Here is a 19510-nt window from a genome sequence, read left to right as displayed (position 1 = left end):
CCAATCTATCGCCATTTAAATAATACTCTGCCTTTCTGTTTTTCCTACTGAAGTGGATAACTTCACATTTATCCACGTTATACTGCATCTGCCATGTATTTGCCCACTCACTCAACTTGTCTAAATCGCCTTGAAGCCTTTTTGCATCCTCCTCACAACTCACAATCCCACCTAGTTTTGTGTCATCAGCAAACTTGGAAATATTACATTTGGTTCCCTCATCCAAATCATTGATATACATTGTAAATAGCTGGGGCCCAAGCACTGATCCTTGCGGTACCCCACTAGTCACCGCCTGCCATCCCGAAAAAGACCCATTTATTCCTACTCTCTGTTTCCTGTCTGTTAACCAATTTTCAATCCATGCCAGTATATTACCCCCAATCCCATGTGCTTTAATTTTGCACACTAACCTCTTATGTGGGACTTTTTCAAAGGCCTTCTGAAAATCCAAATACACCACATCCACTGGTTCTCCCTTATCTATTCTACCAGTTACATCCTCAAAAAACTCCAGTAGGTTTGTCAACCATGATTTCATAAATCCATGTTGACTTTGTCTAATCCCGTTGATATTTTCTAAGTGTCCTGTTATCACATCCTTTATAATAGACTCTGCTCAGAGAGAAGAAAACCTAGTCCCTTCTCCTGGTGTAGAGAGCCTCAGTGACCTCCTGGATGCAGCGATGGATGGCGAACAGTGAGATGTTAGTTATGTCTCCTGCTGCAGACTGGAATGATCCGCAGATGAAGAAATGGAGGGCCACAGAGACCTTGACTGCAACTGGGAGAGCCGTGGTTGCCCTGCTCTCAGGCTGTAGGCCACCTCCTTGGTGAAGCGGAGCCTCCTAATACACTGCTCCTCACTTAAATGGATATAAGAGAAATGCTCTCGGAAGACACTAGGTGGATAAGGCTTCCTGTTGAGAGCCCTCCTGGCCCTCCTCCTCCTCCCTCTGCGCGCATCTTCTCATCTTTTCCGTTGCCTCTGCTCTCTCTCCTTAAGATACTCGAGCGCGAGGGGGACTGCCAGTAGAGCCCCCATGACTGTGAGCAAGTGTTGTGAGCAGAAGCCTTTAAATAAGAATGATGGTGTTCTCCACTTGCAACAAAACTCCCTGTTACTTTAGAACCTTGAAAGAAGTTTATAAAGCTGCTGGAGTTGCAGAGAGTTGCACAGAGTCAGTCAAACTGAACAAACATATCAGCTGCAAGTTGTTGCTGATGATCCCTTTAACTACCGCTGCTGGAGCCTCCTTCCTGCTTGTCAACACTTCCTCAGCTCGTTGCACTTAAGGCATGCTGGTAAGTGGAGCGGCGAAGTCAAAACTCGCAGATCAGCCATCAAGTGAGTGTTGCACACTCACTGATGTCATGATCTGCATCATCTATATAATTTTGGCGAGCGGTGATATCAGCAGCGCCGCCGGCCATCCGGAAATGGCGGCCGCCGCAGGACCCAGCGGCAGTGGATGGAAGAGTGGCGGCCACCATTTTTTTCCCAAATCTGGTGGTAACGGGTGGTGCTAAACCCATGAATTTCTAGGCCAATAATCCAGTCAGTTTCTCTAAACAGAATAGACAGGTTAAGACATTTTGTGTGTGTTCTGATGGAGGGTAATACCCAAAATACCATGGCCTAGAAATTCAGGGGTTTAGTGTCATTCTTAAAGTCAGTTTTGAAGGAAAAATGGCGACCACCTCACTTCTGCCTGCTTCTGGTGGTTCCCGCGGCAGCCACATTTTGGGCAGTTTGGCAGCGCTGCCAATTCCTGTGCTCACTGGAGATGTGTAGATTATGCAGATCGTGAAGTCAGCGAGTGTGCAATGCTCACATGACACCCGATCTGCCATTTTTGTGTTCGCCGCTCCACTTACCAGCCTGTGTTAATCACAACCAGCTGACAAAGTGTTGACAAGCAGGAAGGAGCGCCCAGCAGTGGTATTTAAAGGGATCATCATCAACAACTTGCAGCTGACATGGTTTCTCAGCTTGACTGGCTCTGTGTAACTTTCTGCAACTCCTGCAGCTTTCTAAACTTGCTTCAAGTTCCTGAGGTCACAGGGAGTGTTGATGCAAGTGGAGAATGCCTTCATTCTTATTTAAAGGCTTCTGCTCACAACATTTGCTCACAGTAATGGGGGCTCTACTGGCAGTCCTCCGCGCGCTCGAGTATCTTTGGGAGAGGGTGCGGAGGCAGCGAAGAGGAGGGCTCTGAACAGGGGGCCTTAACCACCTAGAGAAAGGGAAGTATGTCAGTGAGTGTAGTGCAATGTGTTTGGGTGATGTTCCTGTCATAGTTGAATAATTGTCAGTGTGTGCAAGGTGTGAGATCTGGGTGAATGTTGCAGCAGTAGTAAAGTTGTGAGGGTGAAGTGAAGTCATTATTGTGAGGTCTGAGTGGTGCTAGGTAGAGATTGTTGGCAGGTGAGTGGTGGGATATGGCATTTTCTGAAGTCTTCACTCACCTTGACCTGCCGTGTGAGGCAATTAAACTTCTTTCAGCACAATATCCAGGTCCTTGGAACCACACTGGTGGCCACAATGGAGTTTGCTATCTCCTCCCAGAGCCTTCTGCAAGTAGCCTTGGATGGCTTCTTGCCAGTCTGAGGGAATAGGACACCCCGCCTTCTTTGAACTGCCATGACCAAGGCCTTGAGTGCAGCATCTGAAAACCCTCATGTTTTCTCTCTAGGTTGCTCAGTTGTCTCGGTTGTCTTCAGCCAGATTGACAATGAGGTGTTGCTGCAACAAAGCACCTTCCCTTTAAGTAGTGCAGAGAGCCTGGGCCAAACATTACTGGTCATTAGACTGCACCCGATATTGGCCTCCCCATTGAGCGCTAAGCCAATCAGCAGCGCATTTAGCGCTGAGATCGGCGCTACAATCATTATAATTTTGCGTGCTGCCTGGAGCGCTTTCAACAGGCACAGGCAAATAGCGCTGGCCCTTGACACCGCCTCTTTTCGGATGTGAATGCTTAACCAACACAACCAAGCATTGCTTCTTAAGCTGAGTTCTGTGCATGAGGAAACATCAATTCCAAAGACGCTAGCCAGCCTCCAGACTCAAGCCCTGCTTTAAGCTGAGTTAGCAGTTGTCCGCTGGAGTGCGGCGTGAAGGGCAGTAGGGGAACAAAATTAGCCTCACTACTCTTAGTATATACGGGGGAAAAATCAGCCAGAACTGCAGCTCCTGCTGGATGGTGCGGACAGGATTGAGCTCAGCCACGATTCCCACCCATGGTTGAATAGGCTGCCAACACTCACTATCTGGGTTCTCACATGAAGCATGTCCACTTAGGTGAGCTACTAGAAAACAGCCAGCACATGTGGGACCATACCCTAGCATGAGTTAGTGTCTTCAGAGGACGAGAAAAGAAAATTGCAGGGAGGGGGGAGAGGAACTAAAAAAAAACATTTACAAATGAGACCAAAAGATGAGTAGTTCTTTTTTAAACTGATTACAAATGGGTGAATGGGGCGGGGGGTGGGGGAGGCATCATAGATTCTGTTTAGCGGGGACTCACCTCCTTACCCCTTGAACTGGCCACTTATTTACAAGGTGCAGCCCACCCCCAATTGCTAATGGCCTGCTTATCGTGACCACGTTCTCTGATTCCACGAACCTAGGCGGGGTCAGTAGCAGTGGCTATGGGCGGAGGGCCACATCCCGTCACTGGATGGACCTACCCGATCATTTCCACACAATCTTATCTAAAATAACAACCGCATTAGAGTGAGTTACAAGCTGTAACAAAATCCAGTAACATTCGCTAACTGAGCAATCTCGGCCTTGTGATTTATGATGTCATCGAAAGCCCTCATCTATGCTTAAGCCTTGTAAAGCTCTCCAACTGAATTATTATTCTATATATAACTCTGATTTGGCAAATAATTGACAGAGGTCATACAGATTCTGTAATCCTGTTAACTGCTATGGAACGGTAAAATACAAATGCTATCACTGCTTACCACAAATAGTAATCTCTCTACTGTAGCAGGTAGAAATGTGGTTGATGTTTGGCAAATGCTCCAGATGTTTCCTGGTTTCATTCAGAAGCTGTAATACATAGCGAGCATGAAGCTGCTACTGGGAGAAATGGAGTGAGTGTGAGAAATTGCAGGAACATTCTTGTTAACATATTTGAAAATTGAACCACAGTAATAGATTCATGTACTTAAAGGTACAGAAACCTTCCTTAAATCCTTTTTAACTTATAAAATATACTCTAAGTCACTCCTGGTTGCCTTCTATAGAATCCACGTTGAACTGGTCTGAAGCAGTTTGTCCTTATTATCTTAAAAGGAACCATCTTCATAGAAAAAAAAGGTTTGGAAAACATGATTTTATTTGTGGATAGAGAAGAATCAGGTTAGCCATGCATTAGTTATTATACCAGTCTCAAACTAAGTAATATGATGGCATTGATGTCATTTTTCTCATATGATTTTGCAAACATTTTTTCCCCAATTAACTCCCCTCCCTCCTGTTCTGAAGGCAGTTAACTCCTTGCTGGAGTTCGGTTCTGTGGGTGCTGCCAGTATCTCACCCAAGGAACCAGTCTTCACTTGTTATCCTAGAGAGTGAGTGTTGGCCGACTAGTCATTGAAAGGAGTTTCTTTAAAGGGGCAGTGTTGCAAAAGTAAAGAATCCTTCAAGACAAATGATGATGTTTATAAATAGAGGAAGGTGTGATGACTGAACACATTTGTTGTTATTTGTTATTGGCCCCGTCAGGATGACGGCAAACTGGCAGTGTTCGCCATCATTCCACCTTTGAAACTGACCGCAAGACCGGGATTTGGTGCAGGCGCAGGTGGAAATTCCAAAGTTGTGGTCAGTATTTGACAGCTCCGAAACAGGCTGCACTGTGCCCCTCTCCCCCACCCCCACCACCCCTCCCCCCCCCCCCCCCACACCCCACCTCCGCCACAGAGCTGGCAATCTGTGTAATCAGCCAAATCATTGAAACTGACACAAACTTCGGCTTTTCTGCAGTAAGTATGCTGTTAAATCCCCCACTAAAAGTTAGACCCAAAGGGATTAGGTATAACTTTTTTTTAACAGCATTACTACTGCTAAACAAATGTAAAGGGCCTGGAAAACGAATTTTAATTTTGTGCAGTATGTCCATCTTTATTTCAAATTTGCCTTTTCCCCATGTGAGAGCCCCAATCTTTGTTTCACTCTCTAAGATTTTTAAAAAGTTAGAATTTTAAGGGTTTACTCACTTCCTTGATCGCTGTCTGTGAGAATTCTGCATTTTGATTGGTTGCTTAGACAGCCTGTTGATGTCACAACAATTCGCACAAGGGAATCCCCATTAACTTCCGTTGATTTGAATTGAAGGTTGGAAAACCCGAAGTTCTCGACACGGTGATCGTGAGATCATTGTGCGAAGCGTACTTCAGGGCCAGCGGCGAACACCTTCCCTTCACTGCTGACCGCAAATTCTGAGCCATTGTTAATGGGATGAATCATTGACCCAAACCATTTTATCCCTTTTTTTCCATGTCTTTTACTTTGTTTTACTTTTCTGTCTATATTTCACATCTCTTTTTCCTGTTTTCCACACCTATATTTTTTGAGATCATCTCTCTTGTCTCAGACATGGAGAGGGGGCGGGGTTGAATTCCCTGATGTCAATAACTTTAGAGAAAAAGTTGTCGTGAACAGAAAACTTATTCCATTTTGCACATATGCTATCTTGCTAATGTTATTGACAGGAGGAATTTCAATTCCATGTGCTTCCCAGTTCTCAATGTTCCTGATAATGTGTCTTTGTGACAGATTGAAACCTCGTTTCCCATAATGCTGTACAGTTGTACATTTCCCAAGTATGTGTGTGAGCAGTGCAGCTGACATTTCATTATGTCCATGAGTCCCTCAGGAATCTTTTCTAGCATCTCTTCATATGAACTTTTCAGAATTACAATTTTAATCCTATTGTATATCATCCATCTGCTATGGCTAATTCCCCTCTCCAGTCCTAGTACTTCTTGTATTTCTAGAAGGTAATTTTGTTTTACTTTGGCCATCCCTCCATTATTATTTCTTTGAGGATCCCAAACATCTCACCCTGTTCTGTATCAGTTCTGATTAATATTATCTGCTGGTCAGATACTAGATTACCTTTTTAGAACTGAATTTCCAGTGTTATAGCCCAACCTCTGACCTGTGCTTGCATTTATCCTCTTCAGTTTTTTCATTGGCTTTTGATAGTGGGGGTCATTTTAACTTTTGGTAATGGTGTAAAACAGGTGATATCGCATTGGCTACCCATTATACACACCGCCCAATTCCCTTTCAGTGATATTAGGCTTTGCACTACCTTAGAAAAAATCTGATTTTGATTATCTGAATACTTACTTGTTTTTCTTTGAAGGCTTCCAGTAAGGCAGTTACATGTGCAGGAGTGAGAGGGAAACAGAGCTGGGGTCCAGCATATGAGTCTAAAACCTCAATGGAATCATAGGTGTAGTGGTTATCTTGCTCTCTATCCTTACATGACTCATCTGTCTGAGTGAAGATGTTGGAAAGACGGTCTTCTGTGGAAGGAATGGTAAAAGTTAATGTTTGCTAACCATGATATAAGTGCAATGCGAGATGTTCTGACTTCACCACATCAACAGGGTTATAGTTTGGGCTTCAGAACAGATATACATTACAAAGCTGAGGTTTATCTTTAAACTATTTTAGGTTTATGACTTGTACATAGAAATGACAGATTTCTGAATCAAGGTGCTTTTTTAAACCTATGTTATTTACAGTGTATTATGTAAATTCTCCAAGACAGTATTAAATAACACGAGGGGTGTATTTTAGTCTTACTTCACTATTGAAAGAAGTTGTTGCTACTTATATTGTTGCTTTATCGTCAATTTAAATTCTTGGAACAACCCGTTAATAAAAAACTCAGCCAAAACACCGCCAAATTGGCCCTTGGGGTATGTTTATATCGCAGCAGTTACTACATCTAAACACTGTGATAATCACTGACTGAATCGGTGCAATTCAGTCAATGCTGTCTTTGGGATGAGGAGCATCCACTTGATCTGCCAATTGAGGCATTTTCACTTCTGTCAGCAGATACAGGTGTGTGGGCACTGACAGGTGGGCACAGACCTGCCTGCTCTGCCTTTCTTCTTCCAGACATGGTGGATGCAATGATTCCCATTGGTGCCGGTAATGGTGCTGGGAGAAAAAAATAATTTACATCAACTGGCACAAAGGGTCATGAACTGAAGTGCCAACAGGGGGGGAAATTGTTTTTAAAAATGGCATAAATACACAAAGTTATATTCCGTGAGCACCAGGATACTTACTGCTCTCCATCAACCTTGAACGCTCATTTCAAAAGTGCACTCTTTATGTGAGGCATCCTGCATGGCAGAATGGAGAGAAATGACAGCCAACCACCCCCCCCGCCCCACCCTGCAATAGATATTAAAATAATCAGGCGGGCACTTTTTCTGTCACTGGTCCCACCACTGGAAAATGCATCGGGACACAAACTCTGTGCATTTTCAGTGACTGTGACTATGACACTACCCAAAAACTGGACAGTACTGGTGAGGAAAATCTAGGCTTATGTCTTGTGAAGCCGTAACATATCTGACACCCCCATTTGTATTCTAGTGTCGGCACCGATGGCAGCCCGACTTTCATCTCCTCAGTTTATGCTAAATGGGCAGCTCTGTAGCTGGTGAAAGAGCAGAGAAGCACCTGAGGAGGGACTGTGAGGCTGCTCCATCATAGACATCAATGTCATTCGCCATAAATGCAAATAGCTTCTGCCACCAGCACACGCTTCTGTTTTTCATTTCTCAGCCCACCTGTACAGACCAGTGATGGAGGCTGGGAAATTCCTCGGAGCTGTTCCCACTCCATCGTTGAAACGGGGTTTCAGCCGCACCTGTAGCAAAGCAGCTCCGAAGAAATTCCTGGCCATCGCTTCATGCCTCGCTGGCCTGCCCGGACCTGCCACAGCCAATGGGGAAGGTTCCCAAGTGTGACTTTCACACAGCTGGGCAAACCCGGTCAGGCACAGTTTTTTTGTGTTGCTCTCAGTATTGTGGATTTTCTTTGCAACATAAATGGAGCAGATTCATTCCCCAGCTTCAACAGCCTCAGTAAACAACTCAAGTGTTTCTATATAAACAGCTATGGCATGTGTCATACCACATCACCGCTCTAACATCTTAAAAGAGAATACAGACACTGGGGGTAACTTTGACTTTGTGCGATGGCATAAAACTGGTGTTAGCGAATTGGCTGTCTGTTTTACATCAATCCCCAATTTTATTTCCAATGACTTCAAAAGAAGTAAAAATCGAGAAAGATGTAAAGCGAGCTGCCGATTCGCTCGCGCCCGTTTTATGCCATCGCACAGTCAAAATTACCCCCACTGCGTGTTATCCTGATAGAAATATATTTTTCGGCAATCCACGCTTGATCCTGTATCATCCACACTTTGGCTACTACAGTTGAATTTCACACCTTTGTTGCCTCACCTGGGAAACTCCATGGTGCCTTTATACTTAAGCTGCTTTTATATTGGCTCTGTTTTAATTTGAATTCTGCAAGAATGACGTCGGTGAGTCAGTCTGCAGCACTTACGCTGTTACATTGGGCTCACCTAGCCTGGTTAAAGAATCGTAGATCCAGATTTTCGTAGTTCTACAAGTCTGCTATTGGGATGAAGGATCTGGATTTAGTAGCATGAACTGGCTCATGGACTCTGGTCCCCTGGAATCCAAAGTAAAACAGCGCAGTGCGGTGAAAATAGCAATGTTTAACTCATTTCTTCCCCAATCACCATACCACCTACATAAGAACATAAGAAATAGGAGCAGGAGTAGGCCATATGGCCCCTCAAGGCTGCTCTGCCATTCAATAAGATCATGGCTGATCTTCGACCTCAACTCCACTTTTCTGCCTGATCCCCATTTCCTTGATTCCCTTGAGTCCAAAAATATATATATCACAGCCTTGAATATACTCAATGACTCAGCATCCACAGCCCTTCCGGGTAGAGAATTCCAAAGATTCACAACCCTCTGAGTAAAGAAATTCCTCCCCATCTCAGTCTTAAATGGCCAACACCTTATCCTGAGACTATGCCCCCTAGTTCTAGCCAGGGGAAACAACTTCTCAGCATCTACCCTGTCAATCCCCCTCATGTTTCAATGAGATCACCTCTCATTCTTCTAAACTCCAGAGAGTATAGGCCCATTCTACTCAATCTCTCCTCATAGGACAACCCTCTCATCCCAGGAATCAATCTAGTGAACCTTTGTTGTACCGCCTCTAAGGCAAGTGTATCCTTCCTCAGATAAGGGGACCAAAACTGTGCACAGCACTCCAGCTGTGGTGTCACCAAAGCCCTGTACAATTGTAGTAAGAGTTCCTTACTCATGTACTCCAACCCCCTTGCAATAAAGGCCATCATACCATTTGCCTTCCTAATTGCTTGCTGTACCTGCATGCTAACTCTCTGTGTTTCCTGTACGAGGACACCTCAATCTCTCTGAACACCAACATTTAATAGTTTCCACCATTTAAAAAATATGCTTTTCTGTTCTTCCTATCAAAGTGAATAGCTTCACATTTCTCCACATTATACTCCATCTGCCACCTTATTGCTCACTCACTTAACCTGTCTATATCCCTTTGCAGACTCTATGGCCGGAATTTTCCCAGTCCTGAGCGTGCGGGTTTGGGGGCAGGTCAGCAGTAAAAATCGGTGAAATTGCCAGCATGTCAGGAACCTGCCATCATCCCGCCGACTTCAGCATTTAACTCGGGCGCATTTCCCAGTGCCCCACGGACCCACTCGGCAGAGGTGGTGACCTCATTGAAGTACTAAAGTGCTTGTTGAGAGTCCCTTAAGAGGCTTTTTAACAGAGGGTTTTGGCTTTAACGTCAGGAGCACGGGATTCACGCACCTCGGGAACCTCGCCTGTGAAGGGGAGGCAGAAGCTCAGTGTCCATTAATTGAGAGCTGGGAAAAGCACACAAACACTTGACTAGTGGAAAGGCTCTTGCTGACTCCATTTTGAGCAGAGATTTAGCTGCCAGGTGTTTGCAGGTCATTTCTGAAACCTCGGAGGCCACTCTCACTACATTGCTAGTCACTATTACAATACTGAGGGATTGGGCCTCTGATCTCCACTTTACCTGCCATCTATTACATCAGCACGCGTTCGACCTCTGAACCCCTGCTTCCAGAGGAACGGAAGTGCCGCTTATACTGTCTCACCTTGGACCTCGGTAACGGACCAAGATGAGCCCCAGCACCAACAACACCAGCCACACCAGCAGTAGCCACAACACCAGCAGCATTAGCAACTACAACAGCAGCTTTCTCCTGATGCTCCACAGGAGAGTGGGGGTCAGCACAGGGCTGCACCACGTCGGAGGCAATACCCCCAACAATGCTAGTTAATGTAACCCCACTATTTAAAAAAGGTGGTAGAGAGAAAATGGGGAATTATAGACCGGTAAGCCTGACATCAATAGTGGGGAAAATGCTAGAGTCCATTATAAAAGATGTAATAGCAGAGCACTTGGAAAACAGGGACAGGATCGGACAAAGTCAACATGGATTTACAAAAGGTAAATCATGCTTGACTAATCTACTGGAATTTTTTGAGGATGTAACTGGTAGAATAGATAAGGGAGAATCAGTGGATGTGGTGTATTTGGACTTTCAGAAGGCTTTTGATAAGGTCCCGCATAAGAGATTAGCGTGCAAAGTTAAAGCACATGGGATTGGGGGTAAGGTACTGTCTTGGATAGAGAACGGGTTGGCAGACAGGAAGCAAAGAGTTGGAATAAACGGGTCTTTTTCCGAGTGGCAGGCAGTGACTAGTAGGGTACCGCAGGGATCGGTGCTAGGACCCTAGCTTTTCACAATGGCCCAGAAATTTGGGTCGGGGGCTTCCCGCGGGTGTAAGCCCCCGACCTGCACTTACCTTGCGCGCCGGCAGTTGAGCTGTAGGGCCCCATGGAATTCCGATCCGGGGCCTGGCCCAGCTGCCGGCGCGCAGTGCTTGCGTGTCCCAGGGGCGTAGTTAGTTCGATGCATCCCCTGGGATCACGTGGGCCATGGGCAGCCAATCAGAGCAGGGAATGCTCCATTCATAAGTATTGACAGGAAGACCTGTCAAGACTTATAAATACTACGGCCCCAAAATAGCAGTAAACCTTCAAATAATTTTTTTTTTTAAATCACACTTTTTAAATAAACTATAAATTACATTAAATAACTATTTTAAACAATAATTTAAATTTTTGAAAAAAATAATTTTATATTCTAACGGGGCTAAAAATAAACTTACCTTGTTTTAAAGTATTTAAAAATAATAAACCTGTGGAAAAAATGTTTTAATTTTAATTAATTGACCACTTACCTTGTAAAAAGCAGGCCTTACGCCTGCTTTTTACATTTCTAAATTCTAAAGACTTACCCTCCCAGTGAAACCTGTAAAAAAACGTAAGTTCAAAGCGCACGCGCAGCCTCTCCCGCGCACGCGTTCGACCTCTGAACCCCTGCTTCCAGAGGAACGGAAGTGCCAGTTTCCCGCGCATGCGCAGTGCATGCAGGAAACCGGCACTTCCATCGGGCCCACGCGTGAGTACCCAGCGCGTACTCACCCGTGGAGACCCGCATTTCTGGGCCATTATATATAAATGATCTAGGCGAGGGAACTAAATGTAATATCTCCAAGTTTGCAGACAACACAAAGCTGGGTGGGCGTGTGTGCTGTGAGGAGGATGCAGAGAAACTCCAGTATGATTTGGACAGGTTGGGTGATTGGGCAGATGCATGGCAAATGCAGTATAATGTGGATAAATGCGAGGTTATCCACTTTGGTGGCAAAAACAGGAAGGCAGATTATTATCTGAATGGCAATAGATTGGGAAAAGGGGAAGTGCAACGAGACCTGGGTGTCCTTGTGCACCAGTTGCTGAAGGTAAGCATGCAGGTGCGGCAGGCGGTTAAGAAGGCAAATGGTATGTTGGCCTTCATAGTGAGAGGATTCGAGTACAGGAGCAAGGATGTCTTGCTGCAGTTGTACAGGACCTTGGTGAGACCACACCTTGAGTATTGTGTGCAGTTTTGGTCGCCTTATCTGAGGAAGGATGTTCTTGCCATGGAGAGAGTGCAGCGAAGATTCACCAGACTGATACCTGGGATGGCAGGAATGTCATATGAGGAGAGATTGGGTCGATTATGCTTATATTCGCTAGAGTTTAGAAGAATGAGAGGGGATCTCATTGATTCTTATAAAATTCTAACAGGACTAGACAGACTAGAGGCAGGAAGGATGTTCCTGATGGCGGGGGAGTCCAGAACCAGGGGTCACAGTCTGAGGATAAGGGGTAAGCCATTTAGGACAGAGATGAGGAGGAATTTCTTCACCCAGAGAGTGGTGAACCTGTGGAATTCTCTACCACACAAGGCAGTTGAGGCTAATTCATTAATATATTCAAGAAGGAGTTAGATATATTTCTTAAGGCTAAAGGGATCAAGCGATATGGGGAGAAAGCAGGGACAGGGTACTGAATTTGGATGATCAGCCATGATCTCATTAAGTGGCGGAACAGGCTCGCGGGGCCGAATGGCCTACTCCTGCTCCTATCTTCTATGTTTCTATGTAACACAGGGTATACAGGCAGAGGATGAGCTTCCTGGACATGACTGGGCAGCAGTGCTTCAGGAGGCTCAAGCTATCGCGCCAAGTTACTGCAGACATTTGTAGCTTGCTGGAACAAGACCTGATGCCCAGAGGACCTGGTGGACACGCCTTACCAGTGGTTGTCAAAGTTACCACCGCCCTCAACTTCTTCGCCTCAGGCTCCTTCCAGGGATCTGCAGCAGACATTTGCAGGATCTCGCAGTCGGCCGCCCACAGATGCATCACCCAGGTGACCGATGCCATGTTTCACAAGTCAGCCAATTATGTCATCTTTGCCACTGATGAAGCCAGTGTTACGACTTGGCTTTCTGGTTCTGGCTGGCTACCCATGGGTGCAGGGTGTCATCGACTGCACACATGTGGCCATCAAGGCAAGAGTGTTTGTGAACCGCAAGGGCTTCCACTCCCTCAATGTGCAGCTCATCTGCAACCATAAAAGATCATCGTGCATGTGTGTGCCAGATTCTTTGGCAGCTGTCATGAATCTTTCGTGCTGCACCAGTCCACCTGTCCTCAGCTCTTCACACCTCCAAATAGACTTACCGGCTTGCTGCTTGGATACAAGGGCTATCTACTGAAGACGTGGCTGATGCTACCCTTGAGGAGGTCAAGTACTGATGCCAAGGAGTGTTATAATGACAGCCACATGTCCATCAGATGTGTCATAGAGTAAACAATAGGCATGCTGAAGATGTGCTTCGATTGCCTTGACAGATCTGGAGGAGCCCTTCAGTACACACCAGCCAGGGTCTCCAGAATCATCGTCCTTTGCTGCGCGCTGCACAACATAATGCAGCAGCAAAGATTGGAGCTGCAGGAGAAGCAAGGCGCCAAGCGCACAGCCTCTTTAGAGGAGGAAGAGGTTGAAGACAAGGAGGAGTAGGAACCTGAGGTGGAGATGGCACCAGCAGCGGCACACATTGCTGCCCGGGAGGCCTGGAATGGCCTCATAATGGCCAGGTTTACTTAACTTGCTCCAATGCAGCCATATAGCTGCCACATGCTGTACTAAGCTCCCCCCCACCCCCAACAACACCATAAAACAGCCCTACAATGACCAAGCCATTCCTCTCACCCAAACGCCCATAGCTCAAGGTTAATGTCTCACCATTCACTCCAAGTGACAAGGCCACTTCCCAGGTAGCAGGCAAAAATGGTGCAAAGAAATAAGTGTTTCTGTGTCATAAATATAACTGAACCTTATCACTAACACTTGTTCATACACCCATGTGCATACCCTTGTGCATCTAGGATTGTGTTTTTTAAAATTTTCCGAGTGCTTCTACGAGGTGCAACCCCTGTGGCTTCAGCAGAGGTAGAGGCAGGCTGCTCACTTCCCTGCTATGACTGCTTTGACACTTTTGGTGGACGTCCTCTGGGTTTTGGAGCCTGTGAGGGCCCCGCCAAAGACTGCTCCTCCTGCACCTGTGCAGGGGCAGACTCGGCCATCGGGATCCGAGGCAGCATGTGGGGCTCTGACTGAGGGGGATGCAATGGGGGAGAAATGGGAGCACTTTGAGAGGAGCCCCCACTTCAATGTCCCCTCTCAACATCATCTGCATGGGCCACCTGCACTTTTTTTTTTATTCGTTTATGGGATCTGGGCATCGCTGGCAAGTCCAGATCCCTGCTAGCAAGGAGCTGGAGAGCACCTTGCTGCACATCAATGGGGCGATGAAGGCCCAAGTCTACGTTTATATCCCTCCTTGAGATGAGGTCAATGAGTGTCAATGCAGAACTTACTGTTCACATTTTTGGGTTCCCAACCCCCTACACGGCCTGCACGCACGCAACCCGACTCCAAGGTAAAGATTCCGGCCTTTGTGTCCTCCTAATAGCTTGCTTTCCCACCTAGCTTTGTATTGTTAGCAAACTTGGATACATTGCATTCGGTCCCTTCATCTAAGTCATTAATAAAGATTGTAAGTAGCTGAGGTCCGAGCACTGATCCTTGCGGCACCCCACTAGTTCGAGCCTGCCAACCGGAAAATGACCCGTTTATTCCTACTCTCTGTTTTCTGTCCGTTAACCAATCCTCTAGCCATGCTAATATATTACCCACAACCCCATGAGCCCTTATCTTGTGTAGCAACCTTTTATGTGGCACCTTATTGAATGCCTTTTGGAAATCCAAATATACTACATCCACTGGTTCCCCTTTATCTATCCTGCTAGTTACATTCTCAAAAAACGAATAAATTTGTTAAACATGATTTCCCTTTCAAAAAACCATGTTGACTCTATCTAATCATATTATGATTTTCTAAGTGCCCTGTTACCACTTCCTTAATAATGGATTCCAGCATTTTCCTGATGACCGATGTCAGGCCAGCTGACCTGTAGTTCCCTGTTTTCTCAAGGGAATCAGTGAGGCTCCCAAGGCTCCAGACTACACATCAGTTAGTCTAATAAACCTGCAGTAACTTTACATGTACCACATGATTTAAAGGAGCACAGTGGTTTATTTTTAAATTCTGGGTTTTATTTTCTCAACGTCAAATTATGTTTTCTGTTAAATATTTTAAACATTACCAATCAGAGATTATAACAACAATCTTGGTGAGACCCCATAAAAGGGGAAAAATACAGTAGAATTTATGTTTTGGTTTCTAAATCTCTAAGAATTATCTGCCTACAAGCCCTCTAAGGATTTTAATCAGCTAACTGGTTAGGCTGTCAAAATCTATTTTCATAGAGGCCTCAAGAATCACATATCACATGCAGATAATGCACCAGACAACTGTGAATAGCCACAGAATAATAGATATTAATGTAGCCCTCATGATACTGAGCTACATAGAATATACAGCACAGAAACGGGCCATTCAGCTCAACTAGTCTGTGCTGGTGTTTATACTCCGCACGAGTCTCCTCCCATTCCATCTGCCTCATCTCAACCTTTCAGAATATCTTTCTATTCCCTTTTCTTTCATGTACTCATCTAGTTTCCTTTTGAAAGCATCTAAGCTAATTGCCTCAACCACTTCCTGTGGTAGCAAGTTCCACATTCTAACCATTCTCCGAGTAAAGAAATTTCTCCTTGATTAGTATTTGATTTATTAGTAACTATCTTGCATTTGTGGCCCCTGGTTCTGGGCTCGCCCGCAAGTGGAAACATTCTGTACGTCTACCCTATCAAACCCTTTCGTAATCTTAAAGACCTCTATCAGGTCACCTTTAAGTCTTCTCTTTTCGAAAGAAAAAAGCCCCAACCTATTCAATATTTCCCAATAGCTCTAATCTCTCAGTTCTGGTATCATCCTTGTAAATCTTTTTTGCACTTTCTCCAGTGCTTCTATATCCTTTTTACAGTACTCTAAGTGCGGCCTGAGCAGGGTCCTGTACAAGTTTAACATAACTTCATTACTTTAAAATTCTAAATCCCTAGAAATAAATCCCAGTGCTTTGTTAGCATTTTTAATTGCTTTGCTGACCTGCGATGCTGCTTTTAATGATTTGCTCACCTGTATCCCTAGATCCCTTTGCTCTTCTACCCCATTCAGTTTCTTATTTTCTAAGGTGTAGGCGATGCTTCTATTTTTCCTACCAAAGTGTATCACCTCACATTTATCTATGTTAAAGCTCATTTGGCACTTAAATGCCCAGTCTGCAAGTTTTCTCATGTATTCTTGCATTATATTGCATTCTTCCTTAGTGTTAGCTATACTCCCCAGTTTGGTATTATCTGCAAATTTTGATATTGAGTTACTTGTTCCCACGTCTAAATGATGAATGTAAATTATGAATAAACGAGACTCCAGGATGGTGTGTTGCCTCCCTGGTGCAAGGGTCAAGGATGTCTAGAGCGGCTGCAGAACATCCTGCAAGGGGAGGGTGAACAGCCAGTTGTCGTGGTGCATATAGGTACCAACGATATAGGTAAAAACCGGGATGAGGTCCTAAAAGCTGAATATAGGGAGTTAGGAGGTAAATTAAAAAATAGGACCTCAAAGGTAGTAATCTCAGGATTGCTACCAGTGCCACGTGCTAGTCAGAGTAGAAATAGAAGGATATTTCAGGTGAATACGTGGCTAGAGGAATGGTGCAACGGGGAGGGATTCAAGTTCCTGGGACATTGGAACCGGTTCTGGGGGAGGTGGGACCAGTTCAAACCGGACGGTTTGCACCTGGGCAGGGCTGGAACCGATGTCCATGGGGGAGTGTTAGTGCTCTGGGGGAGGGTTTAAACTAAAATGGCAGGGGGTTGGGAACCTGAGCAGGGAGACAGAGGAAAGGGAAACAAGGATAAAAGCAAAAGATAGGAAGGAGAAAAACAAAAGTGGCAGTCAGAGAAATCAACGGTTTAAATCAAACACGGCCACAGTAAATAATAATTCTAATAGGTCTAAGAGCATTAAAAAAACAAGCCTGAAGGCTTTGTGTCTTAATGAGAGGAGCATTCGTAATAAGGTGGATGAATTGGCTGTGCAAATAGAGGTAAACAAATATGATTTGGTTGGAATTACGGAAACATGGCTCAAGGATGGCCAAGGCTGGGAACTCAACATCCAGGGGTATTCGATATTCAGGAAAGATAGGCAAAAAGGAAAGGGAGGTGGGGTAGCATTACTGGTTAAAGAAGGGATTAACACAATTGTAAGGAAGAATATTAGCTCTGATGATGTGGAATCTGTATGGGTAGAATTCAGAAATACCAAGGGGCAGAAAACGTTAGTGGGAGTGGTATATAGACCTCCAAACAGTAAGGCGGAGGTTGGGGATGGCATTAAAAGGGAAATTAAAGAAGCGTGCAATAAGGGCACAGCAGTCATCAAGGGTGACTTTAATCTACATATAGATTGGGCTAACCAAATTAGTAACAATACTGTGGAGGAGGAATTCCTGGAGTGTTTATGGGATGGTTTCCTGGACCAATATGTCGAGGAACCAACCAGAGATCAGGCCATCTTAGACTGGGTATTATGTAACGAGAAAGGATTAATTAGCAATCTTGTTGTACGAGGCCCCTTGGGTCGGAGCGATCATAATATGATCGAATTCTTCATTAAGATGGAGAATGAAGTAGTTGACTCAGAGACTAGGGTCCTAAATTTAAATAAAGGAAACTACGATGGTCTGAGGCGCGAGTTGGGTAGGATTGATTGGGGAATGTCACACAAAGGGTTGACGGTGGATAGGCAATGGCAAACATTCAAAGACCGCATGGATGAACTACAGAAATTGTTCATCCCAGTTTGGCATAAAAATAAAACAAAAAAGGTGACTCAACCGTGGCTAACAAGGGAAATTAGGGATAGCATAAGATCCAAGGAGAGGACATATAAATTGGCCAGAAAAAGCAATAATCCTGAGGATTGGGAGCAGTTTAGGATTCAACAAAGGAGGACAAAGGGATTAATTAAGAAGGGGAAAATAGAATATGAGAGTAAGCTTGCAGGGAACATGAAAACTGACTGTAAAAGCTTTTATAGATATGTGAAGAGAAAAAGATTGGTGAAGTCAAGCGTAGGTCCCTTGCAGTCAGAATCAGGGGAATTTATAATGGGGAACAAAGAAATGGCAGACCAACTAAATACATATTTTGGTTCTGTCTTCACAAAGGAGGACACAAATAACCTCCCAGAGATGCCGGGGAACATAGGGTCTGATGAAAGGGTGGAACTGAAAGAAATCAGTATTTGTAGGGAAATGGTGTTAGGAAAATTGATGGGACGAAAGGCCGATAAATCCCCAGGGCCTGATAATCTATATCCTAGGGTACTTAAGGAAGTGGCCCTAGAAATAGTAGATGCATTGCTGATCATCTTCCAACATTCGATGGAATCTGGAACAGTACCCATGGATTGGAGGGTAGCTAATGTTACCCCACTATTCAAAAAAGGTAGTAGAGAGAAAACAGGGAATTACAGACCGGTAAGCCTGACATCGGTAGTGGGGAAAATGCTAGAGTCCATTATAAAAAATGTAATAGCAGAGCACTTGGAAAACAGTGACAGGATCGGACAAAGTCAACATGGATTCACAAAAGGTAAATCGTGCTTGACTAATCTACTGGAATTTTTTGAGGATGTAACTGGTAAAATAGATAAGGGAGAACCAGTGGATGTGGTGTATCTGGACTTTCAGAAGGCCTTCGATAAGGTCCCGCATAAGAGATTAGCGTGTAAAGTTAAGGCACATGGGATTGGGGGCAAGGTATTGACTTGGATAGAGAACTGGTTGCAGACAGAAAGCAAAGAGTTGGAATAAACGGGTCTTTTTTAGAATGGCAGGCAGTGACTAGTGGGGTACCGCAGGGATCGGTCCTTGGACCCCAGCTATTCACAATATATATAAATGATCTGGACAAGGGAACTAAATGTAATATCTCCAAATTTGCAGATGACACAAAGCTGGGTGGGCGTGTGTGCTGTGAGGAGGATGTCGAGAAACTCCAGGATGATTTGGACATGTTGGGTGATTGGGCAGAAACATGGCAGATGCAATATAACGTGGATAAATGTGAGGTTATCCACTTTGGTGGCAAAAACAGGAAGGCAGATTATTATCTAAATGGCAATAGATTGGGAGAAGGGGAAGTGCAACGAGATCTGGGTGTCCTTGTGCACCAGTCGCTGAAGGTAAGCATACAGGTGCAGCAGGCGGTTAAGAAGGCAAATGGTATGTTGGCCTTCGTAGCGAGAGGGTTTGAGTACAGGAACAAGGATGTCTTGCTGCAGTTGTACAGGGCCTTGGTGAGACCACATCTTGAGTATTGTGTGCAGTTTTGGTCGCCTTATCTGAGGAAGGATGTTCTTGCCATGGAAGGAGTTTAGCGAAGATTCACCAGGCTGATACCTGG

General features: G+C 44.9%; 1 protein-coding gene across 8 annotated transcripts in view; it reads right to left on the bottom strand.

Annotated features, from left to right (window-relative positions):
- The window catches only part of LOC147123042 (serine/threonine-protein phosphatase with EF-hands 2-like), an 87723-nt gene that overhangs the window by 47980 nt on the left and 20233 nt on the right, over positions 1–19510 (bottom strand). For all 8 annotated transcript variants that reach the window (XM_085964191.1, XM_085964208.1, XM_085964164.1 and 5 more), the window contains 2 exons: positions 6374–6552; positions 3976–4090 (listed from right to left, as the gene is read on the bottom strand). In XM_085964191.1, coding sequence (XP_085820317.1) covers positions 3976–4090; positions 6374–6552 — 294 coding nt within the window. The remainder of the gene's footprint in view (positions 1–3975; positions 4091–6373; positions 6553–19510) is intronic.

The sequence above is a fragment of the Somniosus microcephalus genome, chromosome 2 (assembly GCF_052327205.1).
Source record: "Somniosus microcephalus isolate GS21.2 chromosome 2, FLI_Smic_1.0, whole genome shotgun sequence".
NCBI classification, from domain to species: domain Eukaryota; kingdom Metazoa; phylum Chordata; class Chondrichthyes; order Squaliformes; family Somniosidae; genus Somniosus; species Somniosus microcephalus.
This window is presented reverse-complemented; position numbering and strand designations above follow the sequence as displayed.